Here is a 21,897-nt window from a genome sequence, read left to right on the forward strand (position 1 = left end):
AACAAATAATGTTTATTAAGTTATATATCTAATGGCTCTTGTAATGTTTTAGATGAATGGTATTTATGAACGTTTTTAAGGAAAATACATAGTTCAATGGCATATAGCCTAGAATGTAGATCATAGATAAATAAATTTCAGATTTAATAAGATGGGGCTGAAATGAAATATTAGAGGATTTTAGACAATATATCAAAATTATTGGTATATTATCTGGTAAAAATATGGGGTCTAAAAATTGATAACATATCTGTCACATTAATTGTAAGAAATGCAAATATTGTTTTATTGATCTTTTGTGAAATATTTAAGCCACGGTCGGTGTTCACCTACAAAGCGAGTCCGAATCATCCGGGGGCGAATCGGCTCATACGTCACAGAGTTCATTAACCCCAAAGATGATGGTCCAGATCAAACTGAATTAAGTTATACAAGAGAATTCAGTATCTTTGGTTTATTAGCTATATTCCTTTTTTTTTTTTTTTTTGGGGGGGGGGGTGTTTGTTTGTTTGTTTTTTACGTTTGTTACTGAGCAAACCCTATATATTTGATTCTGACTCTTTAGCTTTGGAAGATCAATAATTTTATATATGTTATATCTATATATTTCCCTAATAAATTAAGTTCACTAGGTATGACTTTATGAAGACTATGTCCATTAATGACTTTAGTCAATTTTGTCTGCTTCATGAAGTGCACAGATTATTTTCTAAATCGATGCATATAAAAATAGGCTTGAGGATTCCAGAATATAAAATATATTGTTTAATGTTTGGTCATTTATTTTCTTTATGCTATTATCCTGTCTCACCAAGAACATTAAGAATATTAGCTACATTTATGTTAAATGTGGTGTGTGCATTTAACATGTCCTGTTGCGATTAATCTGTGAAATGTTGAGTGGATGAGGTTAGTCTGGAGCAAGTGAGGAAACCAAACGATGCAAAGGTGTTACAGTTGTCAACTGACACACTAAGAAAATCTTCTGTTTTAGTTTGGTAGTAAACAGCGCGATCCGCGGCGGCGGCGGTCCGTCCTCCGTGTTTTGGCTCTGTCTTGTTCTTTCTGTGTTTATAAACAGAGACCGCGGCGAATGGACGGCTGAGCGTGACGTCACGGCCGAGCGCGGTACACGTCAGTCCGAGGATTCGCGTAGCTTTTATTTTTGTGTGAAAAGCACCGCAGGTCGTGGGTGATAACGGCGGAGTTGTGAGAGGAGTTACGGGTTTCGAATATAACGAATATTAGTTATATTTTCGCTGCCACATGTAACGCACGTGTCGTCCAGTTCCAGGAACTGCGCCGTCGTTAACCGTTTGTAGACCACTGAGTCACGGTCGTGCTGTAAGGTGCCCTCAGCTTTGATAAGCGGGTGCGGGGTCGGCCGTGTGGGTGAGTACAGTCGCACCCCTACTGCATTTATTAGTTCTTGCAGTTTTGAGTGGGGTGTTTACGGCTGTCTTCGTCCTGTCCGGAGCTCCGGAGCTGATCCGGGCCGGGTGTTGTGTGTCTCCGTCTCCATGTTGTGAGTAACACCAACAGCAACAGAGCGAAGCTGCTAACGCTCTGACACCACTTTAAAAATCTCTTCAAGTTTGCGAAGAAAGATGGCCGATTTCGGGGACGACACCGGGGCCAGGGCCCTGTTGGCGCTAAAATCTGCTCCGTGTAGCCCTGTCCGGGTAGCGATTCCTCAGGGCTACTCGCTGCCGTCGAGCGCGCCGGGTATCGCGGGGGTCGCGGTGCTGAGCCCCCCGCCGCAGGCCCTCGCCCGCCTGCAGGGAAGAGACTTCGAGTTCGTGATGCGGCAGAGCACCGTGACCGTGGGCCGCAACTCGTCTCACGGCTCCGTGGACGTTAACATGGGCCACTCCAGCTTCATCTCGCGGAGACACCTTCAGATCAGCTTCGAGGAGCCAGACTTCTATCTGCGTTGCCTCGGCAAAAACGGCGTGTTCGTGGACGGGGTTTTCCAGCGGAGGGGCGCTCCTCCGATCCAGCTCCCGAGAGAGTGAGTTCACTCACAACCCGCAGTGTAAACACTCATGATTGATACAGATAGAGAGAGAGAGAGCTGTCCTAATGCTGACTGGGTTACAATATCAGTAACCTTCACAAAAAATGACCTAGCAGCTCTCTAAGCTGTGTCAAACTTTTCTAGCTGCGAAGTCTGAGTGAAATGATCATTTATGGTTATTCTTCAGTAACGTTTGGGCTCTTCAGGCCCACAGTAACACACAACAGCAGATACACTACAGTATGAGACCAGTGTAGTGTGTGTGTGTGTGTACAGTAAATACAGCGGACATAAACATACAGGAGAGTAAGTACACAAGAAACTAACTACACACGGGAGCAAAACAAACAACAATACACTACGACAGAGTGGCCTCAGTTACCACAGTGCTGTGCTGCTGTCTAGTGTAGGAGACCGCAACCAGTTTAAACGAGACCTGACACGGCTTTAACTTTATATTAACCGTTTCGTTATATTAGTGTCTTAGAGTCGTGTTTATCTCGAGAGGTTGACACCATATCGCCTTACACGGCCGTATTTGCCTTTAAAAATAGGCTCTAATCATCTGTTCTGTGCGATAAAGCTCGTTGTTTATGGAGTGTCTTTGTAGTTTATGTCCCAATACACGCACAAAACCCTCGGTCCCTTCAACGGTTTAATTTACACCAACTAGGGGCAGTTACTGTGTACACACAAACACAGACTTCATACCGCTGTAAGTTTAAATGAGGGACCTTTCCTTTTAGAATAAGGGGTTATTTTGGACTCAGTTAAAGGGCAGACTCCAAGGTTTGAGGCCTTACTAATGCCCATCTTTCAACGAGGTCTTAAAGATAGCGTGCTAGATTGTTAAGCCTCAGATGGGCCGGATTAAGAGCCGATTTGTTTAAGATGTTATGTCCTTAACTACTGCATTGTTAGCGTCTTGTGAATGGCTACACAACGAATGCATGCAGATAACCGATCACCAAAGGTCGATAGGAGCCCACAACGAAAACATGATTAGTAAGCGTTAAAGCTGCGTACTTTGTCAACAAGGCAGTGAGGGGTGTGTAGAGCTCTGATTGGAGCCAGTAGAAACTTCTCAGTGCCACCTCAGCTCGGTGTGGTTGTACTAGACCCAGAAGCTCGAGACTTAACCCTCTTCATGGGCTTCAGCACTGAACTAAGTAACTTAAGTCAATAAGCCTTATCTTTGCAAACCTTGCACATGTATTTCTATCATTAAAAGGTAATTCCTCACATAATAAAACCAAATCAAATTAATTTATTTAGCACATTTCATGCAAATATACAATTAAACTTTGCAAGAATAGAGACGAAATGAACACTATAAGTATAATATATACTAAAATATAACTAAAATAATACAATAAAAAATGCAGAGTAAATTATTATTCAAGTCTTTCCGGAACCCTAAATACCTGTAAGATATCGAGGCTACACTATGGTCCTACATTAGAAACACAGTCCTTGATCAGAAAACAACTCAAACGTACTAACTACAAACAATAATAATGAAACTGTACCGCAGTTGACAACAATAAACAGCACAACAAATAGAGCTCCCCATTAGCTCTATGAGTGACAGCACAGAGATTCTTGCCTTGCCTTGGGTCTCTGCCTATGGGGTGTTCAGTAAAGTGCATTTTTCCTATATGCTCTGTCTTTTTTCTTCTCGCACATGACATTAAGAAAGTAGAGTGTTAATTATTCTTAGGGTAAAAGAGTTAATTCAGTCATCTGCAGCGCTAAGTGGAGAGGTTCAGAATTACTGGTATTTATTAGAAGGGACACAACTGGGGTGGACACAAAAGTGTTGTGGGTTCAAAGCACACCTCAGGTTGTATTGTTGTTTTTGTTGTGTTTACCAGGTGTCCACATGGGTTTTCTCCACATTGGTAGGTGAATTGGCTGTACTAAAGTGCCTATAGCTGTATGAATGTGTGTGATGCCCTGTGATGGACTAGCACCCTGTAACTGGTGTTTTCCTGCCTTGCCCCAGGCTTCTGACCCACCACAACTCTGAACTGGATAAGAGGTTGTGGATGATGAATGAATGAACGACACAACTGAAGGTGTTTACAGCCTTTCTGTTCAGCAAAAAAAGACGTATCTGTTTACAGCAATATCGTTGAAAAACAGGCATGAACTTTTAAATGACAATTTTTGCGCTGTGATCAGTTAACAATTATTAGGGATATTCATACTTGTTTATGATATTCTTCTTCTGAATTTAGTTTGTACTGAATGCACTACAGCAATTGGCAGAGATTGTATCAGACATCATAAATGTAAAAGCTTACCTGGATTAAGCCCTCAATATACAAGCCCAGCTAATGAATGAAAGACCTGAAAGAGAGCAATAAGGCACTAAAAGGTTTGTGTGTGTGTTTGTGGATTGAATGTTGTGTTGATGACAAAGTGTCCTTGGGTTTCTAGAAAAGCACTATATAAGTGTAATGTTAAGCATTAAATAAATAAAAGTAACTTGTTCTGACTTGTTACACGGTTCTTTTAAACATCATAACAAACCAAAAAAGTCGCTTTTGCAATTTCAGCTGGCTAGTCACAAATTTTGATTAAGCACAGAAAGAAACTTATATAAAATTGGTGCTGGACTAAACAATTATTAGACGGATGTCTCTAATAGATTTTGGCATGTTCCCTCTGGTTTATCAGTGCATGGAACAGATCCACGGGGCTTGTTGTCATGGAGGTTGTGATGGCTATTCCAACAGACATCTATGAAAACAAGGCCTGACAGACTTGACCGGTGCTGGGTGAATGCCAGACTTGCACTTCAAAACAACTGTACTGTTCACACTGCAGCATTAACCGTGGCTTCCTGGTCCAGCACTTTTACAAATAAGCCAGTTGGAAGTGGTGCACCGATTTATCAGTTTAACTACAGATTTTCAGGAGGGCAGGGGGGGGTGCTCTCGACGATCTTTGAGGTTTATAGTCACTACCAAGCTTAAAATGAATCTATTAATGTTCTAGTATTTGCTGTTTATTTTTTGTACTTTAATTTCTGTAGCTTTCAGACAGGGTTTGAACCCACAACCCCAGAATGCTGGAGCTGTGTGACAGTGACACTACCTGTTGTGCCACTGTATATTCCTGTTTGAAGAATTACATATATTTATTTAGTTCTGATTTTTTTATGATGCTGTAGTTAGAAACAGGGTTATGGTTTTAATAGGTTGTGCAGCACAAGCTCAGAAAAGCTTTAGTTAAAATGCCAAAATGCATGTTTACAGGCCCACGCTCTGTTTGATCTAAATCCCTGTAAAAGCAGTGTAGGCAACAGTGCCGGACATCAGCTCTGTACTTATCTTTTCAAAACATCTTAAGATGTTATGATGAGATGTTATTAAGAGTCACTGCTTTTTTCAGAATATTCCTTACACTTTAGAAATCCACTTTATGAATCACTCTATAACACATTTAATGGGTAAAAACCTTAAGGGAAGTTTGGTAAAATTGAATTTTGTCAGTCAAGGAAAACCAGAAAGTTATTTACGCAATTCTTTTATGATTTGCTGTGCTTTTATGCTATGATTGTGTTTGTCCACTGGTGGATATGAGTGAATATGAAATATAACAGACTGAAGGTTCAATTATAATTAGTTGGTGTCCCCAGGATTAGGAGTGTTTGCAGCACAGTGTAGGACATTTCATTAGTTGCAGTTTCTTAGATGTTTAGGAGGTATACACTCCCTTGTCTAGTAACAATGTCAGTGTCAGTAATCAATGTCATGTTACCATTTGTAAAGTCTCAGCAGAGTCTTATGAACAAAGCAGTGTCCTGTGAACATAATGCACAGTTGTTACCCTACATAAATAGGTAAGTGCTGAAAGTGAGATTCCATTGAAAGTTTTTGCATCATTCAGTCATATGTATAAAACGTTATCAATAAAGATATTCTGAGAGGTGTTCTCTGACATGCACCATTTGGTTTGAAATTTGCTGTGTCAGAATTTTTGGTGACTAATAAAATGCATAAAAATGAATTCCTCTAAAAGCATTGCTACAAAGAACAGTTCTAAATGTAATGGTTACAAACATGCTGGGTTCTCTCTGATATAATTTTACACTTAGAGATTTGCCATAAAACATGTTGAACATGTACACAGGACCTAGATACATACAGGGAGTTGTCAGGCAAAATAATAAAACTTTTTAATGCTATTTAAATAATATCAAAATAAATAAAATATGTTTACGTGTTCTCAGGGCATTTCGGATAATAAATATAATGGCTGTATAGACATTAGCGCATTCCCTTTTCCATTGTTATCCCTACAATACACCATTACTTCTGATTTCTACTTTGCTGCAAGCTATGGGCAAAAATGTATAAGGAGTGTTATGTTATGAAGAACAGGCAATGTAAACAAGACGATCAGCTTGATTCTTTATTTTGGAAGCTTTATATAAACATCCTTGGAATGCACAGAAATTTTTTTTAAAAGTGATCATTTTATACATTGTGTGTGTGTGTGTGTGTGTGTGTGTTTTATTTATACCTTTTTAATACTAGCTGTGCCACTGTTTCTGTATGTAAAGGCATATTCAGCCACTTGTTATACAAGGATTAAGTTTGGTTTGAGCTTAAATGCAGTGCCAATTGTGATTCATCTTTGAAAGATCTTTGTAGTCTTGGCTTAGGTATAAGCTTAGTCTGGGAAACTGACTCAGCGTACCATAGAAAATGCACACTTATTGTAAACAACTGACAGGCTGTAAGAGGATTGAAGAATAAACAATTTTATTCAGTTTTGTTTTAAGATGTCTAATTAAGGTGATCCAATTTTTTTCTGTATTATGCTGTGAAATAAAGGCAAAGTATTTGTGTGTGTGCCTGATGATAATTTGAAGTTTTAAGACATTTTATTGTCTCTCCTGCCAGGTGCACATTTCGTTTTCCCAGTACGGTCATAAAGATTCAGTTTACTGCATTGTACCATAAGGAGGCACTACAGGAGGAGGCCCCCATTTCTCCTGTGAGACCCCTCTACCCGCAGATTTCACCTCTGAAAATCAACATTCCTGAAAACGACTTCAGAAGTATGATGAGCCCACTGCCTTCACCAACAGGAACTATCAGGTGAGTTTGAGCATTAACCAGAGTTAGTTTCACTATGTATTTGTTTACTTATAAATCAGAATAAACCTGAGGACTCTAATGTTTAAAGTTTAATCTAGTCCACACCTTTCATATAGTATAGTAGAATACTGGCCAGTTGCATGAGCATAAAGGCAGTGCAAATTAACAGATACTAATACAGTAATATAGGTATCATTATTAACTTGCATTTTCATAAACATTGTCAGAAAATGTTATTTGTAACAAGAATATAACATTTAGAAAATTCAGTTTTGCTGGAGATATATATAATTATTTATAATTATTTTTTATTTATTTATTTATTTATTTTTACATTTTTGTAAATTCAGAATTTCTGTAGTTTTTTTTTTTTGTCCTGTTTGTCAACAAAATTGTTTATCAGTTAGATATTCTATTTGTGGTCGATGTGAACAGATCAGTAGTTGTGAGGCTTTAAAGGCTTTTTTGTGGGTGTTAGGCTGCACCTGGTAAAGGAAGTGACTCTGCAATAAATGTACTATTGTATCTCCACGTGTTTTCAGTGTTTAGTTTAGCCTTGTGTGTTTGTGTGTGTGTAGAAGGGAAGTGTGCCCCCAGCGGCCCCTCCGTGGCCCTGCATTGTGTGGCTGTGAATGTGAACAGCTCGTGTGTGCACGTTCCATATATGGCATGGGCTGTGCTCTGAGCCCTGTGATTGGTGGGTTGGAAAGTGTTGTGGTTTGGTGTTTTGAGCCACAGATAGTTTCCTTTTTCCGAGGGCTCCTAGTAGCCTGCCCCCAGCCTCCCCCTTCTTGGCCAGCTCCTACACCCAAAACAAACAGCATGCATGCTCACGGTCCTTCCTGAGTCCTCTCCTAATCCTCCTCTGGCCAGAGTAAAGCTTTCCTTTATATTCAGCCTGTCTAACTAGTTTCCACAGCTGAGCATGTGCTTTTCGGTGCCTTTTTTTCATACTTCAGACACGTTAGCAGGGGTTAGAGGTTTTTCATGAACAGTGGGGAGAGACAGGGACACTTCCTGGACCTTCTGCCTGCTGGACAAACAGCAGATGTGCTGAAGGTTTCAAATTCCACACTCATGAAAGTGTGCAGTTCATCTCATGAGCAAAATGAGGTGGCTTTGAAGGTCGGCCATTTACAGTAAAACTGTTGACCAATAGTCCCTCATCTTGTACAAATTTAGGTCTTCTTTAAATCTGAAATTCTTTCATTAAATGTTTTTGAGCTGTGAGAAACTTGGTGGTTCATAATATTTATATTTATCAACCAATATATGTTGGAAATTATAATGTTTGGAAGAATGATTTGTTCTATTCATCCAGTTAATCATTAAGCCATTAAAGAGGTCTCCTCTGTAAATCATTAGTTGAAATGACCTTTTGGAATTCTTTGCAGTTATTGAACCTAACCTCATAATACCTTATGTACTTGCTTGTGACAGCATCAATAATATTACAATAAGTATGACTGTACTATGTAAAGAACCAAAGCTCCATTCATTACAGTTCATGCTATGAATGGCTGCATGCAGTGTGTGTGACTCTCAGACGCAAAGGTCATATGGAGAACTTCCTTAAATGACTCAGTTTCAAAGACTTAACAGAAAAATCAAGGCTTTGTGTATTCATTCACAGTTAGTCTTAATTTAAACATTTTTTGGCAGTATACAATAACAACTTTCTGGACACACATGAGTTAATATATTTTTCATTACCTTCTCTGTAGTCTAGTAGGCCTGTGCCAGTAACAGACCCTTGAAATCATCAAGTAAAGGATAGCTATTAGTCAGTGTTTTTGTAAAGCTGAATCCCACTGGACTTCTCGCATGGTTGACCAGTGCTGATTCCGATTTGAAGGTAGATAATTGTTACTAACCCAAGAAAAGATGCAAAACATGAACTAGTTAATTAACAAACAATATTTAAGTCTCTTGGTGCTTTTCCACAGCATGGAACCTACATGACGCTGGGTTCCAACCGTGCTGAGTATGTACTAAATCATGACATGGAAACCCTACAGAGCGCTGATTGGCCAGAGAGACATGTCAATCACCATGAAATGCAAAGCTCATTCAAATAAAATAAAATCTCTTAAGTTACATAAGAATAAATATATATATATATATATATATATATATATATATATATATATATATAAGATTTTTTTTTCAGCAAAAGCTAAATGTGCAAAAAGGAAAACTGATCTGGGAGAACAGCCCCTAAATTTGGTGAGAACAGTCCCTAAATTTACAACTGAATTTGTTGTGGTTTTCAAAGACTGCGATTCCCATTAGAGATGGGGTTTTGTGATGTCACCGGCTCCATTTAGTGGGGAAGCTGTGCAAGTGGAAAAGCGACAAACTTCAGGTGAGTAGAGTCGAGGAGAGCCCGACCCATGCAGTGGAAAAGCACCATATGTGACCTGACGCTGGGCATATGGCAGATAGATCTGAGGATATACTGAAACATACATGGTAACTGTCAAAGTTTATCAGAAAAATCAAGCTGTTCAACAGCCGAAGGGCCCTGTGATTTCAGTGATATAGAGAACACAGAAGGAATCACAGAATTGATTAAAAATAGTGTTCAGATATAAAGATGGAAATGCACAGAATTGAAAAATCTTAAAAAAAAAAAAAAAAAAAAAAATTCTTTGCTGTGTCAAAGGCCTGTGTCTCATTGCGTTCAGCTTGTTCTGTAGTGACGAGCCATTTAGGTGGTGTACTGCTTAGTTTTGTTAGCCTTACTTGGACACCTGCTCAACTTCCACGTACTGTTTACATTCACATACCCATCTTCTGCATCTTCCGGTCTGAGGCAAGGCCGCAGTCAGTTGCAGGCCTCTGGGTTGAATGTTTGCAGGCGTGGGCTTAGCAAATGGTTGGCTTAATGTTACGTATAATCATAAAGTATGCGCCATGAACTTTTCCTGAGTTATTTTTGCAACTGTTATATATGTCTTTTTTTGCTATTGCCAAATTATAGTGGCATATTCAATACATACAAAGGTGCAATTATACGGTTGTTTTTATTTATTTATTTAAATAGACATGGTAGGTGACTTTTGTTTTATATCTTGAAATATGTTTTACCTCCTGGTAGTAGTCAGTAAATTAAATATTCTGATGACATAAACGGTCATTTTCTATATAACTCACAGGACTGTAGAAAATCAGCACAATTATTTCAATCAGCCCAAATAAGATGATTGTTTGGCTTACCTGTCTCTTACAGACAGACATTCATTACAGGTTTTCTCAAAATTTTTTCATCAGCAGGAGTAGGCTCACTCCCTTCTCCTTCCCACCACCTAACCCCTCGCCAGGTGAATGTGAAAGAACTTAAAAAAACACTGCAGTAAGGAAACATGATTTCAGAAACGCTGCATTCAATGGTCGCTTGCACCATTCTCTCCCGTGCTGAGAGCTGTGTGAGTGTGTAAGCTTGGGCGAAACATCATTCCCAGCTTCAACATTCAACTTATGAGCAAAATGGAACACAGTATAAATGTTGTTGTGATGTGTCTCAGTGGGCCATATATACACTTCCTCTGTTCATCATTTCAAATTAAAAGCCCCCTGAATGACATTTCATAACACAATGGAATAAAGCAGTCCATGACAGACATTCAGCTAGTTTTTAATTTTTATTTATTTAATTTTTTTATTTTTTTTTCTGCAGCACCTCTGAGCACTTTTCACATTCTTTGTCCTGGCTGAAGCACGCTTGATTCAATCTATTTACATAAGAATTATATTAGTCAGCATAAGTGCGTTTTACCACCTATGTAATATTGTGCCCTTACACCCTATGCTTAGATGGTGATCCTAAAATGTTGATCAAGGCCATCATCTTTTCCTTCTTTGACTATTGTAATTCTCTTTTTTTATGATTGGAAGTCTTCCTCCTGTTCTTCGTAGCAATTTGTCCCTGTCTCACTTCAAATCTGTGCAAAACTTTCCTCTATTCCTCTTTTTGTCTTTAGAATTATTTTTTATTATGTTTATTTGATAGAGATGTCATGTCCCTTGTTTGTTTATGAAGACTAAATACAAATTAAAGGAGAAGATTGATTTTTTTACCTGTACCAATTTCATTTTTAAAATACTACATAATTATAAAGGAGGTTACATAGACTTGGCAGATTAGTTTTTCAGATGTTTGTAGATGCAGACATTTATTGTGGGCACTCTTGGCAGTTTTGTGGCTTTTGTATTATTCATGCCAATACTGGAATTACATCATATAGACCAAAACTAAGAAATGTATCTTGATATATGCTTTGGCCGTATCATCCAGCCCTTGTGACTAATAGAGCCTCTCGCATTTGTGTGTTTAAAGGAGTGGCTTTTTAAGGAGAGCTGAATGTATGTGCTGTGACGTTGTTTGGATTTTTTTCTCAAAAACTAGCTTACACTGCAAAGTCACCAACTCCAAATTTCAGTTATTTATTTGAAGAAAATAAAATTGTAAAAAAAAAAAAAAAAAAAAAAAAAGGAATGGTCATATTTTCAGGGGGGGTTAAAGATTTTTTAGAGCCCACTATTTTTAAAAGAAATCAAGCATATTTAAACTTTTCTCGCACTTGAAGATATTGCTTCTACTAATTACTATTAATCTGCTGTAGCATAAGATTACTTTTTTTTTTTTTCTATGAAGAGGTGTGGGTGTATATTTTTGTGTGAAGTCTTTGTAAGAGGTTATTACTGTCAGAGTTTATTAGAGTACAGTCAGGGCTAATTGGTATGACATTGCTGTCTCAGGTCTGGACTTCAGCCCTCTTTGCTGTGGTGCACTCCTCCAGACAATGGCCTTCCCCACAGAGCTCTGTTCTCCACCCACAGGCAAAAATAGAGGCAGCCGCACAAGAAGTTGTGCTCATGCTTCATTACTATCTACTGCTGTTTGGAGAGCAATGGTCTTTTTTTAATAGGGGAAGTGTTTGAGACCATGCATTAAAACCTTGTTCTGGTGGGAACTGTTACAAAATCTCTGAAGTCAGTTAAGAGTAAAATGATTGGGTCACAGTTACAATAGCAGTGGTTAGAGGAAGGGCAGGGACATGACCAACATCCCTTAGTTTATGCCACATACTTTGGCTGTCCTCCATATTAGTATGGAGTCTCCTGTCCAGTACACAACTCAAGTAGATCTATGTTCTAGAGAACCCACTAAACGATTGACTGCAACAAAACTGAAGATGGTATCTGGCAAGAGAGGTCCAGATTCCTCTGCTCTCCTGAATCTAGATACAAATGGTTATAAGATCTTGGAGATTGTTGTTCAAAGGGGTGCTCACCAGTTGCTTATTAAATCCTCCATTATGATGGTTGCAGAGCCATCTACTGGCCACTTGAATGCTTTTTATTTAAAAACAACCAGAAAAAGCACTGCTGTTACTAGCCCTCAAGAAAGGTTTTACTGCTGCATTAATGTTTTCACTCATGCAACAAAAGACAGGTTGGATGCCTGAAAGGAAAATATGGCTGGAATTAGATAGAAAAGCTACATATTGCCATATCACTTCTGGGTTGTTTATTGCCTTTGGCCAGTATTTGGTGCCAGCTGGATGATGTATTAGCCCATGTTCAAGGCAAGCAGGCAGACTTAGTAAAAAGGTGTGAAAAGCCTATTTTTTTTTCCATCCTATTTTTTTCTGGAGGCATTCTCTAATGTTTATTTACACAGCCAAGATTATGTATGTATGTGAGTTCATGTAATAACAGAACTCGATTTGAAAACTCCTCAGTACATCTACTTAGATTACTTGGATTAAATTTTCTTAGAGCAATAGTCCTGTAGTTCTAACAATTTCACATCAGTTTCTCAATTTGCCACCTCCAAATGATGCAGTCAAGGTATGTCTGATGTTAAGTTAAAAGTTTTGTTTAAAGTGCAAGCTTAGAGTCTAATTGGCCTATTTTCCATTGTTATGCCCAAGTCTGATATCCTTTTGAATGGATGTATTTCACACAGGCATTTGAATCCAATCAAATTAGTTCATTCTGAGTGTCTTTGTCTTATAGTTATATGCAAATAAATGTAATAAGGAAATTAAAGATTAATAGTAATGTTTATCATGTTTTTGTATATAAAACAGGATTTTTGAATTCTACCTAATATGAGTGATTTATGAGATCTTCGTGTTACCTTTTGGGTATTTTGGCTTCATACTGTGTTTGTTAAAGAATAGATGTAAATCAGTTGTGTTGACTGCTGGACAGTGTCTGGATTATATTTCACTGAATTATGTTGATTTACTTCTTTAAATAGCATTGCAAAACATTTATATTAAAAGTGTTTATTTTATACATTTTAGCCGAGCTGTAACAGTATGTAAACATCTAAATATTACTCTTGGTCTAGAGTCCCATCTCTGTATACTTGTTAGACTCTTACTCTTATCCTTCCCTTCCCAGTGTCCCCAACTCCTGTCCGGCGAGTCCTCGTGGTGCGGGCTCCTCTGGATATCGCTATGGACGTAACATCACCTCAGACCTGCAGTTGGCTGCTGAGTATGCCGCCAAAGCCGTGTCAGAGCAGCGCACTGAGGCCTCAGGGGGAGACAGTCCCAAAGTGAGGGTCCCATTCTCTTTTGAAGAACTAGCAGTAACGTTTGTGGTCTTCTGTTTTGAGAACGCTCAATAGGAATATGTCGTAAAGGTCAACATTATTTATTAGACCTTCTTCTTTGTCTCATAGGATGAGTCCAAGCCTCCATACTCTTATGCACAGCTGATTGTACAGGCTATATCATCAGCCCCAGACCGACAACTCACACTAAGTGGCATCTACGCCCACATAACTAAGCATTACCCATACTACAGGACTGCAGACAAGGGCTGGCAGGTCAGTTTCACATGTAAACACATGATGTAGCTTTCACTCTGTCTCTTGTTCTATAATTTGATAGTTTTACTTTTATATTCATATCTGTTCTGGTGAAATTTTTAATTTCAGTGTTTTCCTTTTTGTCATACTATATTCCCAGTTTGAAATCAGAGCCTTCCATGACATAAAACCAGTGTAATTTCATTTGTAATGTATAGAAATATTCTAGTCTAATTCAGCTTTACAGCAAACATCCAGGTATCAAGAATCAAGCTCCAGAATACCTGCTAATTCAGAAATATAACCAAATTTCAAGTTGGATAACTTTTATAAAAAAAAACTGTGAAATGGTATTTAAACTAATTTAGCAATGAATTATGTTATCATATCCATATCACATCTAGAGGTATGGATGGATGTATGTATGTATTCAAACAACAAAAAAAATTATTGTACCTTGTTATTTATGTGCATGTAGCAGAAACTAAAATAGGTGTTTAGATACTGTAGTAAGCCTTGGTGTAACCAAAATCATTTTATGTTGAGCAATTTTCTGTATGACATTCTACAAACCATTGTTACTGTGTTTTTATGTTACTTTACTAAAATGAATACTGAAGATTTTACTGAGTCTGCTGACACACTGTGGTGATTGCAGAATTCCATCAGGCACAATCTGTCTCTGAACCGTTACTTCATTAAAGTCCCACGCTCTCAGGAGGAGCCAGGTAAAGGCTCATTTTGGAGAGTAGATCCATCATCTGAGGGTAAGCTAGTGGAGCAAGCCTTCCGCAAGCGTCGCCAGAGAGGTGTTTCCTGCTTCCGCACACCCTTTGGTCCACTCTCCTCCAGGTGAGACATATCACACTCACTCCCTCTTCCTAAAAACCCTTCTGTGCCTAGCGTTTCCAGGACATATGTGGTTTAATCATTAGAACCCACCCTCTCTTGTGCTGTTTTGATGAATTCAGCTACTTCACGCTGCACACATTGCTAACACCCACTGAATATTCTGTGTAGAAATGCATTGTCCAATAGGATGGACTGCCCTAGAGCAGCAGCACATGACCCTAATATCACCATACCCGTCAGTGGTGTTGACAAAGGGTTTTGGCTGTGGGGCAATGGATCTGTGTTCTCTGGAGTGAACAGTAGAAGCTGTTGCTCCTAACAAGGGAGAACGCACTCTTATTTTGAACAGAAACAAACGTTGAGCCCTGCTCTCACATGACTCTACATTGGTTTAAAAATTTCACTCATTTTGTTCCTACTTGCATTTACCCTATAAGTTATCTCAACAGGCCCCAGACGTTGTTGTTACTAGATCTAGTGATGGCCGATCCACATATTTTCAGTTCCGATTTGATTCAGATTTACTTTCTTTTCTGTTTTCCTCACTTTCTCATTCTCTTTATTCTCTTCAATAGAAGACATGGGTCCATTAGTCAGTCAGTTTCTCTTTTTCTGTCTCACATACACAGTTTTTCAGAAGCTCAGTTTCTAAAAATATCTACCTCCATTTCAGTTTCCCAAAACGCCATTTTCATGTGAACAGAAGGCCAACATACAGACAGCAACCTCTGGTGATTTTCTGGTGTACATGGCCTTAGTTGGAATTTAATCTGCATTAGTTACATATCTCGTTGCGTCATGTAATGACTGATTCATGGTCCAGCACAAGCTGCAGATTGGAATATGAATCGGTAAGTGCCCTGTTTGATATCTGATGAGTGAACAATGTCAGTATCAGACCCGATCGTGATTTAGGCTCGGATCGGGCCCATCTCTAACTATATCACGTTCAGACAGACTACAGTACTACCATTCACTATTTACACACCGCTCTCTTTCTTACAAACAAACAAACAAAAATAAACACTCTGTAAGAGAGCAGATGTTCAGTTTATTCTGTTTCCCTCTTCTTTTTCTCCACCTCCCGCTGGTCTTTTTTGCTTGGAAGAACAAAGTAAGTCCCATGTGTCTACACTAGCCATTGACATTTGGCCTGGCTTTTTAAATTTTGTATTTATTTATTTTTATTTTTTTTAAGTGTATTGTTGTGCAGCAGCTTATTGACTGCTGTGTGTGTGAGAGAACATGGTGAATGTGTGTAATATCAGGCTTGGTGAAGGAGGCTGTCTTGTGGTTGTGGCAGTTGCAGTTAAAGCTCTGTGGAGGTGTGTGTTTGGGCAGCATAGAGATCGTGTCTGATTGATCCTGTTGTGCTGCTTTCAGGAGTGCTCCAGCCTCTCCCACTCACTCAGGCCTCCTCTCACCTCACTCGAGTGGCCTGCAGACCCCAGAGTGCCTGTCTCGAGAGGGCTCACCTGTGTCCCATGAACACGAGTTTAGCTCCAAGCTGGCCTCTGTGCCAGAGTACAGATACTCCCAAAGCGCCCCAGGTGAGTTTCCCAGAGCCTACTCACTGTTCAGTGAGGCTTGGGAATACGCCGCCTTCACCATTCTTCTCCATCGTCTTACCATTTATATAGAAGAAATGGTGGAAACAAAATAATTCATTTGACTCCTTATAAGATCAACAGAAGTGGTGATAAACAATTATTGATATAAGGCTGATCATTGATTTTACAAATATTGTATATATTAAAACATATCATACATATTATCTCAATAGAGAGACCTACAGTATGTGTCTAATATAAATGTACTTTTTATTATTAATTTATTATTCTATACCATTAGCAATTCCTTATTAGGCAGTTTTAGATCTGTTATTTATTTAAAAGTGGAACAGTTATTATTTAGCAAACTGAAAAATTAAACAATATTTTTGAGAAGTGTCACGCTTTTGTCCTCAGTTGTGAACATTCAGTATTTTTTACGAACCCAGGTTCTCCAGTGAGTGCTCAGCCTGTGATAATGGCGGTCCCTCCTCAGCCTTCAGGGGGGTTGGCGAAGCCTGTGGCCTACATGCCGGCCTCCATCATCAGCTCCCAGCAGCCCACAGCTCAGGCTGTCCATGTGGTGCAGCAGGCCCCAGCGGTGACTATGGTACGCGTAGTCAGTACTTCCGCCAACTCCCCCAATGGCTATGTTCTTGCCAGCACTGCCTGTGCAATGGCTGGAGAAAACTCTGGCGACCACAGAGGTACCACTGCAGCCTTTACATGCCATGTTCATTATTGCTTAACACAAGGATTCATTCATGATGCTTAAATGTGTGTTTCTGCACTTGTCCCTTTCTCTTTATAAAGGTGTTCTGGAAGAGATGGCAGCTCCTACATCTATCCCAGGAGGCAGTCGAGTTATCCAGGCTGTGGGAAGCCACCTGAGCTCAGCCACTAGAGGGCAGCAAAGTTACAGCATTTTGCAACAGGGGAACTTGGGCCAACACCAGCTGCCAGTTCAACCCATCACTCAGAATGGCAAGCATTCTCTGCCCATTGCCAGCGTCTCTCCTAACGTTTATGGTACACACATTCATTTTTGGCAAAATCTGTTTTTTAAATCAAATTTGATATTAAGCTGTAATGTAAACTCAAACACCTGCTTTTTCAGTTGCATGCTGTTTGGTAATACCAGTGGACAAATATATATTCATATTGGCATATATTTGGCTTGTGCCTTTGCAGTTTACCATGTTAGATGAAAATGTAATATTTTATTTTACCAAACATCATGCTCACCTTCTTACCAAAACAGGCCTGTTGCAACCATGTTGCAGCGTGGATGTTGTCCATTTTTTTGTTGAGTTATACAGATAGAGATTTATACAGTATGTAATAGCATCTACATATTAGATTTCTTCTACTATGTATAAGACTGCAGTGTGCAAGGTTAGCCTGAGGGTGTTTTTATTACATTTTTGGGTTTGAGCTTGGATGGCATTCTAATAATTCTCTCCTTTTTCCTTTTTGGTTTTCTTCTGTATATTCGGTCAGCTCTTACCAACCCCCTTCAGATCCTGGCTGCCCAAGCCTCCACCTCTCCTCCAGTACTGGTGAACAGACCCTCCAGCGTGGAGATGGAGGAACCTGGCCCTGGGGAACCTGAGGCCAAAAGGTCAAAGATAGAGGAGGACAGTGTGGCATCAGTCCCTCAGCCAGTCATTGTTGCAATGAACCAGGAGGCCAGCAACTGAGTGAGTGAAGAAACAAACGAAAGAGAAGAACCTTTAAAGTGAATCCCTACAATAGTGTTAGCCCATGGTGCCAAGGTTATTGAGGGGAAAAGGTTTTTTGTTGTTGTTGTTTGGGGTTTTTTGTTTTGTTTTTTTGTACATAAACATTTTTCTGTGAGAGAAACAGTCCATCACGGGTAACATAATTGTATCTCTTGCAAGAGGTGGATCAACAGGAGCGTCTAAGGGCAGGTATGAGCGAAAAATGCATTATCCTATAAGCCTTACAAGCAAATGCTGACATGTTTTTAATTTTGTGGGCAACATTAAAGAGGATTCGACTGGTCCCTCAGAAATATTGGAAAGCATGCATGAGCATGTGCTGCCATGTACTTTCTCACAAAGTATAGTTGAACTAGTACTTTGCTTTAGGTTGGGACCAATAACTACGCAGCTATTTCTATTTGGGAGCTCTAGTCTCTCAGAATTGAAGCATTATGTATTAAGCTCATTGGAAGCTGGGAATTACTCCAGGTTTCTGTGTCACTTGGCGAGAATTTATTTATCGTTCTTTATCAACTTAACCATCTCTACTGAAATTAGATTATTGTAATTAAAATTGAATAAAACAATTTAATAAATTAATATCTGGATTATAAAGCCCCCATTTTCTAGTTGAAGCTCTTAAACATGCTAGTATAAAGTATTTTTCTATGGAGGGCTAATACCTTGCTTATTTAGATATGTTATAAAGAGGAGTATCTAGCACGTCAGGTTCTGATTCAGTATTTGTATAGTGCTAAATTAAAACAAACTCATTGAATGTATGTTCCTTTTGTTAATTGATTATGGTTTGTGGCTCCCCTTTTGATCTAAATATCTGTTAAAAAATTAGAACGTGTGCTTGTTAACATTCAGTGTTCTGTTTCAAAAAGGAATAACTGTATTTTTGAAGTGAAATTCTGTATTTAATGTAGCGAAGGCAGATTCCTCTGTGTGCATAGTCAGAGTTTTATATATGGCTAAGATTTGCAGAACCTAATTAAATTTGCATTATTTTGTGATAATCAAGCCACAAACAAATTGAATATGCTGGAATAACTAACTATTAAGAGGGGCTACTGACAACCAAATATGTTTATCTCTGTTTCTAAGACCCAGGAATGTAACCCTTTTTATTATGAGGCAAGTTTCCCACCTCCCTATGACCCTTTGATGATAGTGGGATGTACTAAATGAATGTTAAACATTTTCTAAAAGTTCTCAAGATTTTGCAGTTGTTCTTTCCATAAAAAAACTTACTTTGGTAGCATTCACAAAGTGTTAATCAAACTTTATATTTTTAAAAACACGACAGATGAAATATAAAGTGTTTGAGTCCTTGAAGATAGTTCTTTAGACAATCACTAACAAGGTGGCTTTGGTTACCACTTTATGAATACAAAGAAGCACCTCGTATTGCTTGCAATATTAACAAAACAAACAAAAAAAACAAAACAAAAAAAAAACAAAAAAAAAATAGAACAATATTAAAGACCAAATGCATATCCTCTTCATTAGTGCCTTGGAGTTCTGTAGTAAAGCTTTAAACTCTGCTACTTTCTACTTGAAGGTATTTTCAGGCGCAGAAATAACATGACACTGTATTTTGTCTGTTTTGATTAGAAACAGGGCCATAACTTAAGTCAGCTACAGATCTGTGCATTGTGATGAAGAAGTTAATTTTATAACTAACAAAGCACACTTCCAAATATCATTAGGCTGCAAAAACCTGTCTAAAATAGACAGGTTTAACTGATAAATCAGAATACTCATACCAGCAACGTGGGGTTGCCCTTAGTTAAGGAGTGAAAGGAAAGTTATCAAGAATTGAAATAACTAATGTAATTTTTTTTCCTCTTCTTTTAGCTAATAATATATTGTGTAATATTGCACGCTGTAAATAAAACCCCCACTGTTCAAGATCAGTCACACACTTAAACCACTGAGACTCCCTTTTAATCACGAATTTACCTCAAATGTAGCCATTTAATTACAATGGCTAGACTCAAAAAGCATTAACATCCGTAATTTAAGTATTTGCAATGGGAGAAGGGGATTTTTAGGTTTTTAAATCTCTTAGTAGTCGAGGAAGTGAAGTTATAGAAATAAGCACTTGGCTGTAGATTGGAGTTGCATTTCTCTTTAAACCCATTGGATGAACTTTCACTGCCTAAACCAATCATTTGCGTACATTGTTAATAACCTCCGTGTCTCTATCAGTGATCTATAAGGTATAAAGTATTTTTGTCAGCTAATCTGATGTATTCAATTTGTGTGCTTCTGGTGTTTTTGCATATTGGCTTATGCAAGTGTTTATACACTAAATCTTTCTAATTTAAAATCAAGTCTAATGAACTGTTGCACGTTTTCTTTCACTTCTGTTATAAGTTCTAGCTCTGGGTTTGATCTTTACCCACTGTGTACACAGCCGCCTCACAAACAATGTTTTTTGTAAGCCTTGATTATTAAGGTTGTCACAATAAAAATCGTCTGATTTTTCCACACAACCTGATGAAAAGTGGTGACAGAGCATAGGATTTTGTTAAGCTTCTTTTTGTTTTTTCTTCCTGAAATGCATTTAAAGACCCAAAGAAGAAAAACCTGAAACAAGGCCATGGCTGTGTCACCCTCAACTCTCAGGCAGCATGATAAACTTATATTATATATTTTAACCAGTGCCATCATAAAGGGCCTTTTTATTCTTTTACTATTCTCTGTCTGCTGTTACTGCTGCCCAACATACCAGCCTCCAAGAGTCAGAGATTTTTTTGGGTGGGATTTAAAAATGAGCTGCAACTGAAGAAAACACACATTGGCTGATTTTGAAAAGGGCGTAGTATGTTTTTCTTTTTTGTATCTTTACTGGTTTATTTTTCTTTCCATTCATGTAATTTCAGTTAAAACATTTAACTCTTACAATCCTACCTGTCTATATTGTACACCTGGTATTTTGTCTCATTCTGTAGCTCATTTCTTATTTCAGATTTTCCTCTCATTTTGATTACGTTAAAACGTTTTAATGTAATAATGTTTCTCTGTGCACATGTGCAGCTCCGTCTGTCCTCTCACTGCCTTGTGGAAAGTTCTAGAAAATGCTGAAAATGTGACGACAGCCTATTAAAGGTTTGAGCTGTCAACTTTACCCTGTTTGCTCATCATTTCTTCAAATTAGAATACACTGAACAGACATTTGTAGATTGCTCTTTAAAAGTTAATAAACGTTTTGAACAAATACCTAATTAGAATAAGTATTTTCTTTAGAAGCAAATAACATGTTCTATAACCGCTTTATACTTTATACGTTTAGGGTCACAGTGGGTCCAAAGCCCACCTGGAATAATTGGAGATTGCAGGAACACATCCTGGACAGGGTGCCTGTCCATCACAGGGCAAATATGTACAGTTATCAATAAATAGATCTGTAAGAAAAGCCTTGTATAAAAACAATGTGCTCTTGAATAGATTTCAGATGTTCTTTCAATTTGTTTTACAGATGGTTGCAAGATTAATTCAAAATTCCTGTCACTCCTTAAATCATTCAACTGGTTTCTTATTAAACATTCGACAAATTAATTTAGAATCATAGGTAAGGTGATCAGACAACAGGCATTTATATAATTGTAGTGACAGATAAAATGTTTATAATTTTCATATCTGATCTTTGCACCTTGTTGAAGTGTATAAACTTTAAAATGTTTATTTTTTTAAGCTACTTGAGCTTTCTTTATACGTGAAAAAGTATCTACTTTTACAAAGTTTACATTGTTCTTGAAATTATGACCTCTTCACACAAATATTTGACAAAATGTTGGAG

The 21,897-nt window shown here is 38.3% G+C and overlaps 1 protein-coding gene across 1 annotated transcript; it reads left to right on the forward strand.

Annotated features, from left to right (window-relative positions):
• Positions 1 to 1,118: 1,118 nt before the first annotated feature.
• Positions 1,119 to 21,430, forward strand: foxk1 (forkhead box K1). Its single transcript, XM_066674053.1, has 9 exons — positions 1,119 to 2,011; positions 6,934 to 7,131; positions 13,549 to 13,705; positions 13,832 to 13,978; positions 14,619 to 14,812; positions 16,196 to 16,362; positions 16,812 to 17,069; positions 17,176 to 17,391; positions 17,863 to 21,430. The coding sequence occupies exons 1-9, from the start codon at positions 1,608 to 1,610 to the stop codon at positions 18,060 to 18,062; spliced, it is 1,941 nt and encodes a 646-aa protein (XP_066530150.1). The 5' UTR covers positions 1,119 to 1,607; the 3' UTR covers positions 18,063 to 21,430.
• Positions 21,431 to 21,897: the final 467 nt, after the last annotated feature.

The sequence above is a fragment of the Hoplias malabaricus genome, chromosome 6 (assembly GCF_029633855.1).
Source record: "Hoplias malabaricus isolate fHopMal1 chromosome 6, fHopMal1.hap1, whole genome shotgun sequence".
Classification (NCBI taxonomy): domain Eukaryota; kingdom Metazoa; phylum Chordata; class Actinopteri; order Characiformes; family Erythrinidae; genus Hoplias; species Hoplias malabaricus.

Excerpts from the sequence above, each read along its gene's own strand:
- foxk1 (XM_066674053.1), top strand. The coding sequence starts at position 1,608 with ATGGCCGATTTCGGGGACGACACCGGGGCCAGGGCCCTGTTGGCGCTA. Across the intron at positions 16,363-16,811 it reads ATACTCCCAAAGCGCCCCAG|GTTCTCCAGTGAGTGCTCAG; the intron begins GTGAGTTTCCCA and ends TTACGAACCCAG. Across the intron at positions 17,392-17,862 it reads CGTCTCTCCTAACGTTTATG|CTCTTACCAACCCCCTTCAG; the intron begins GTACACACATTC and ends ATATTCGGTCAG.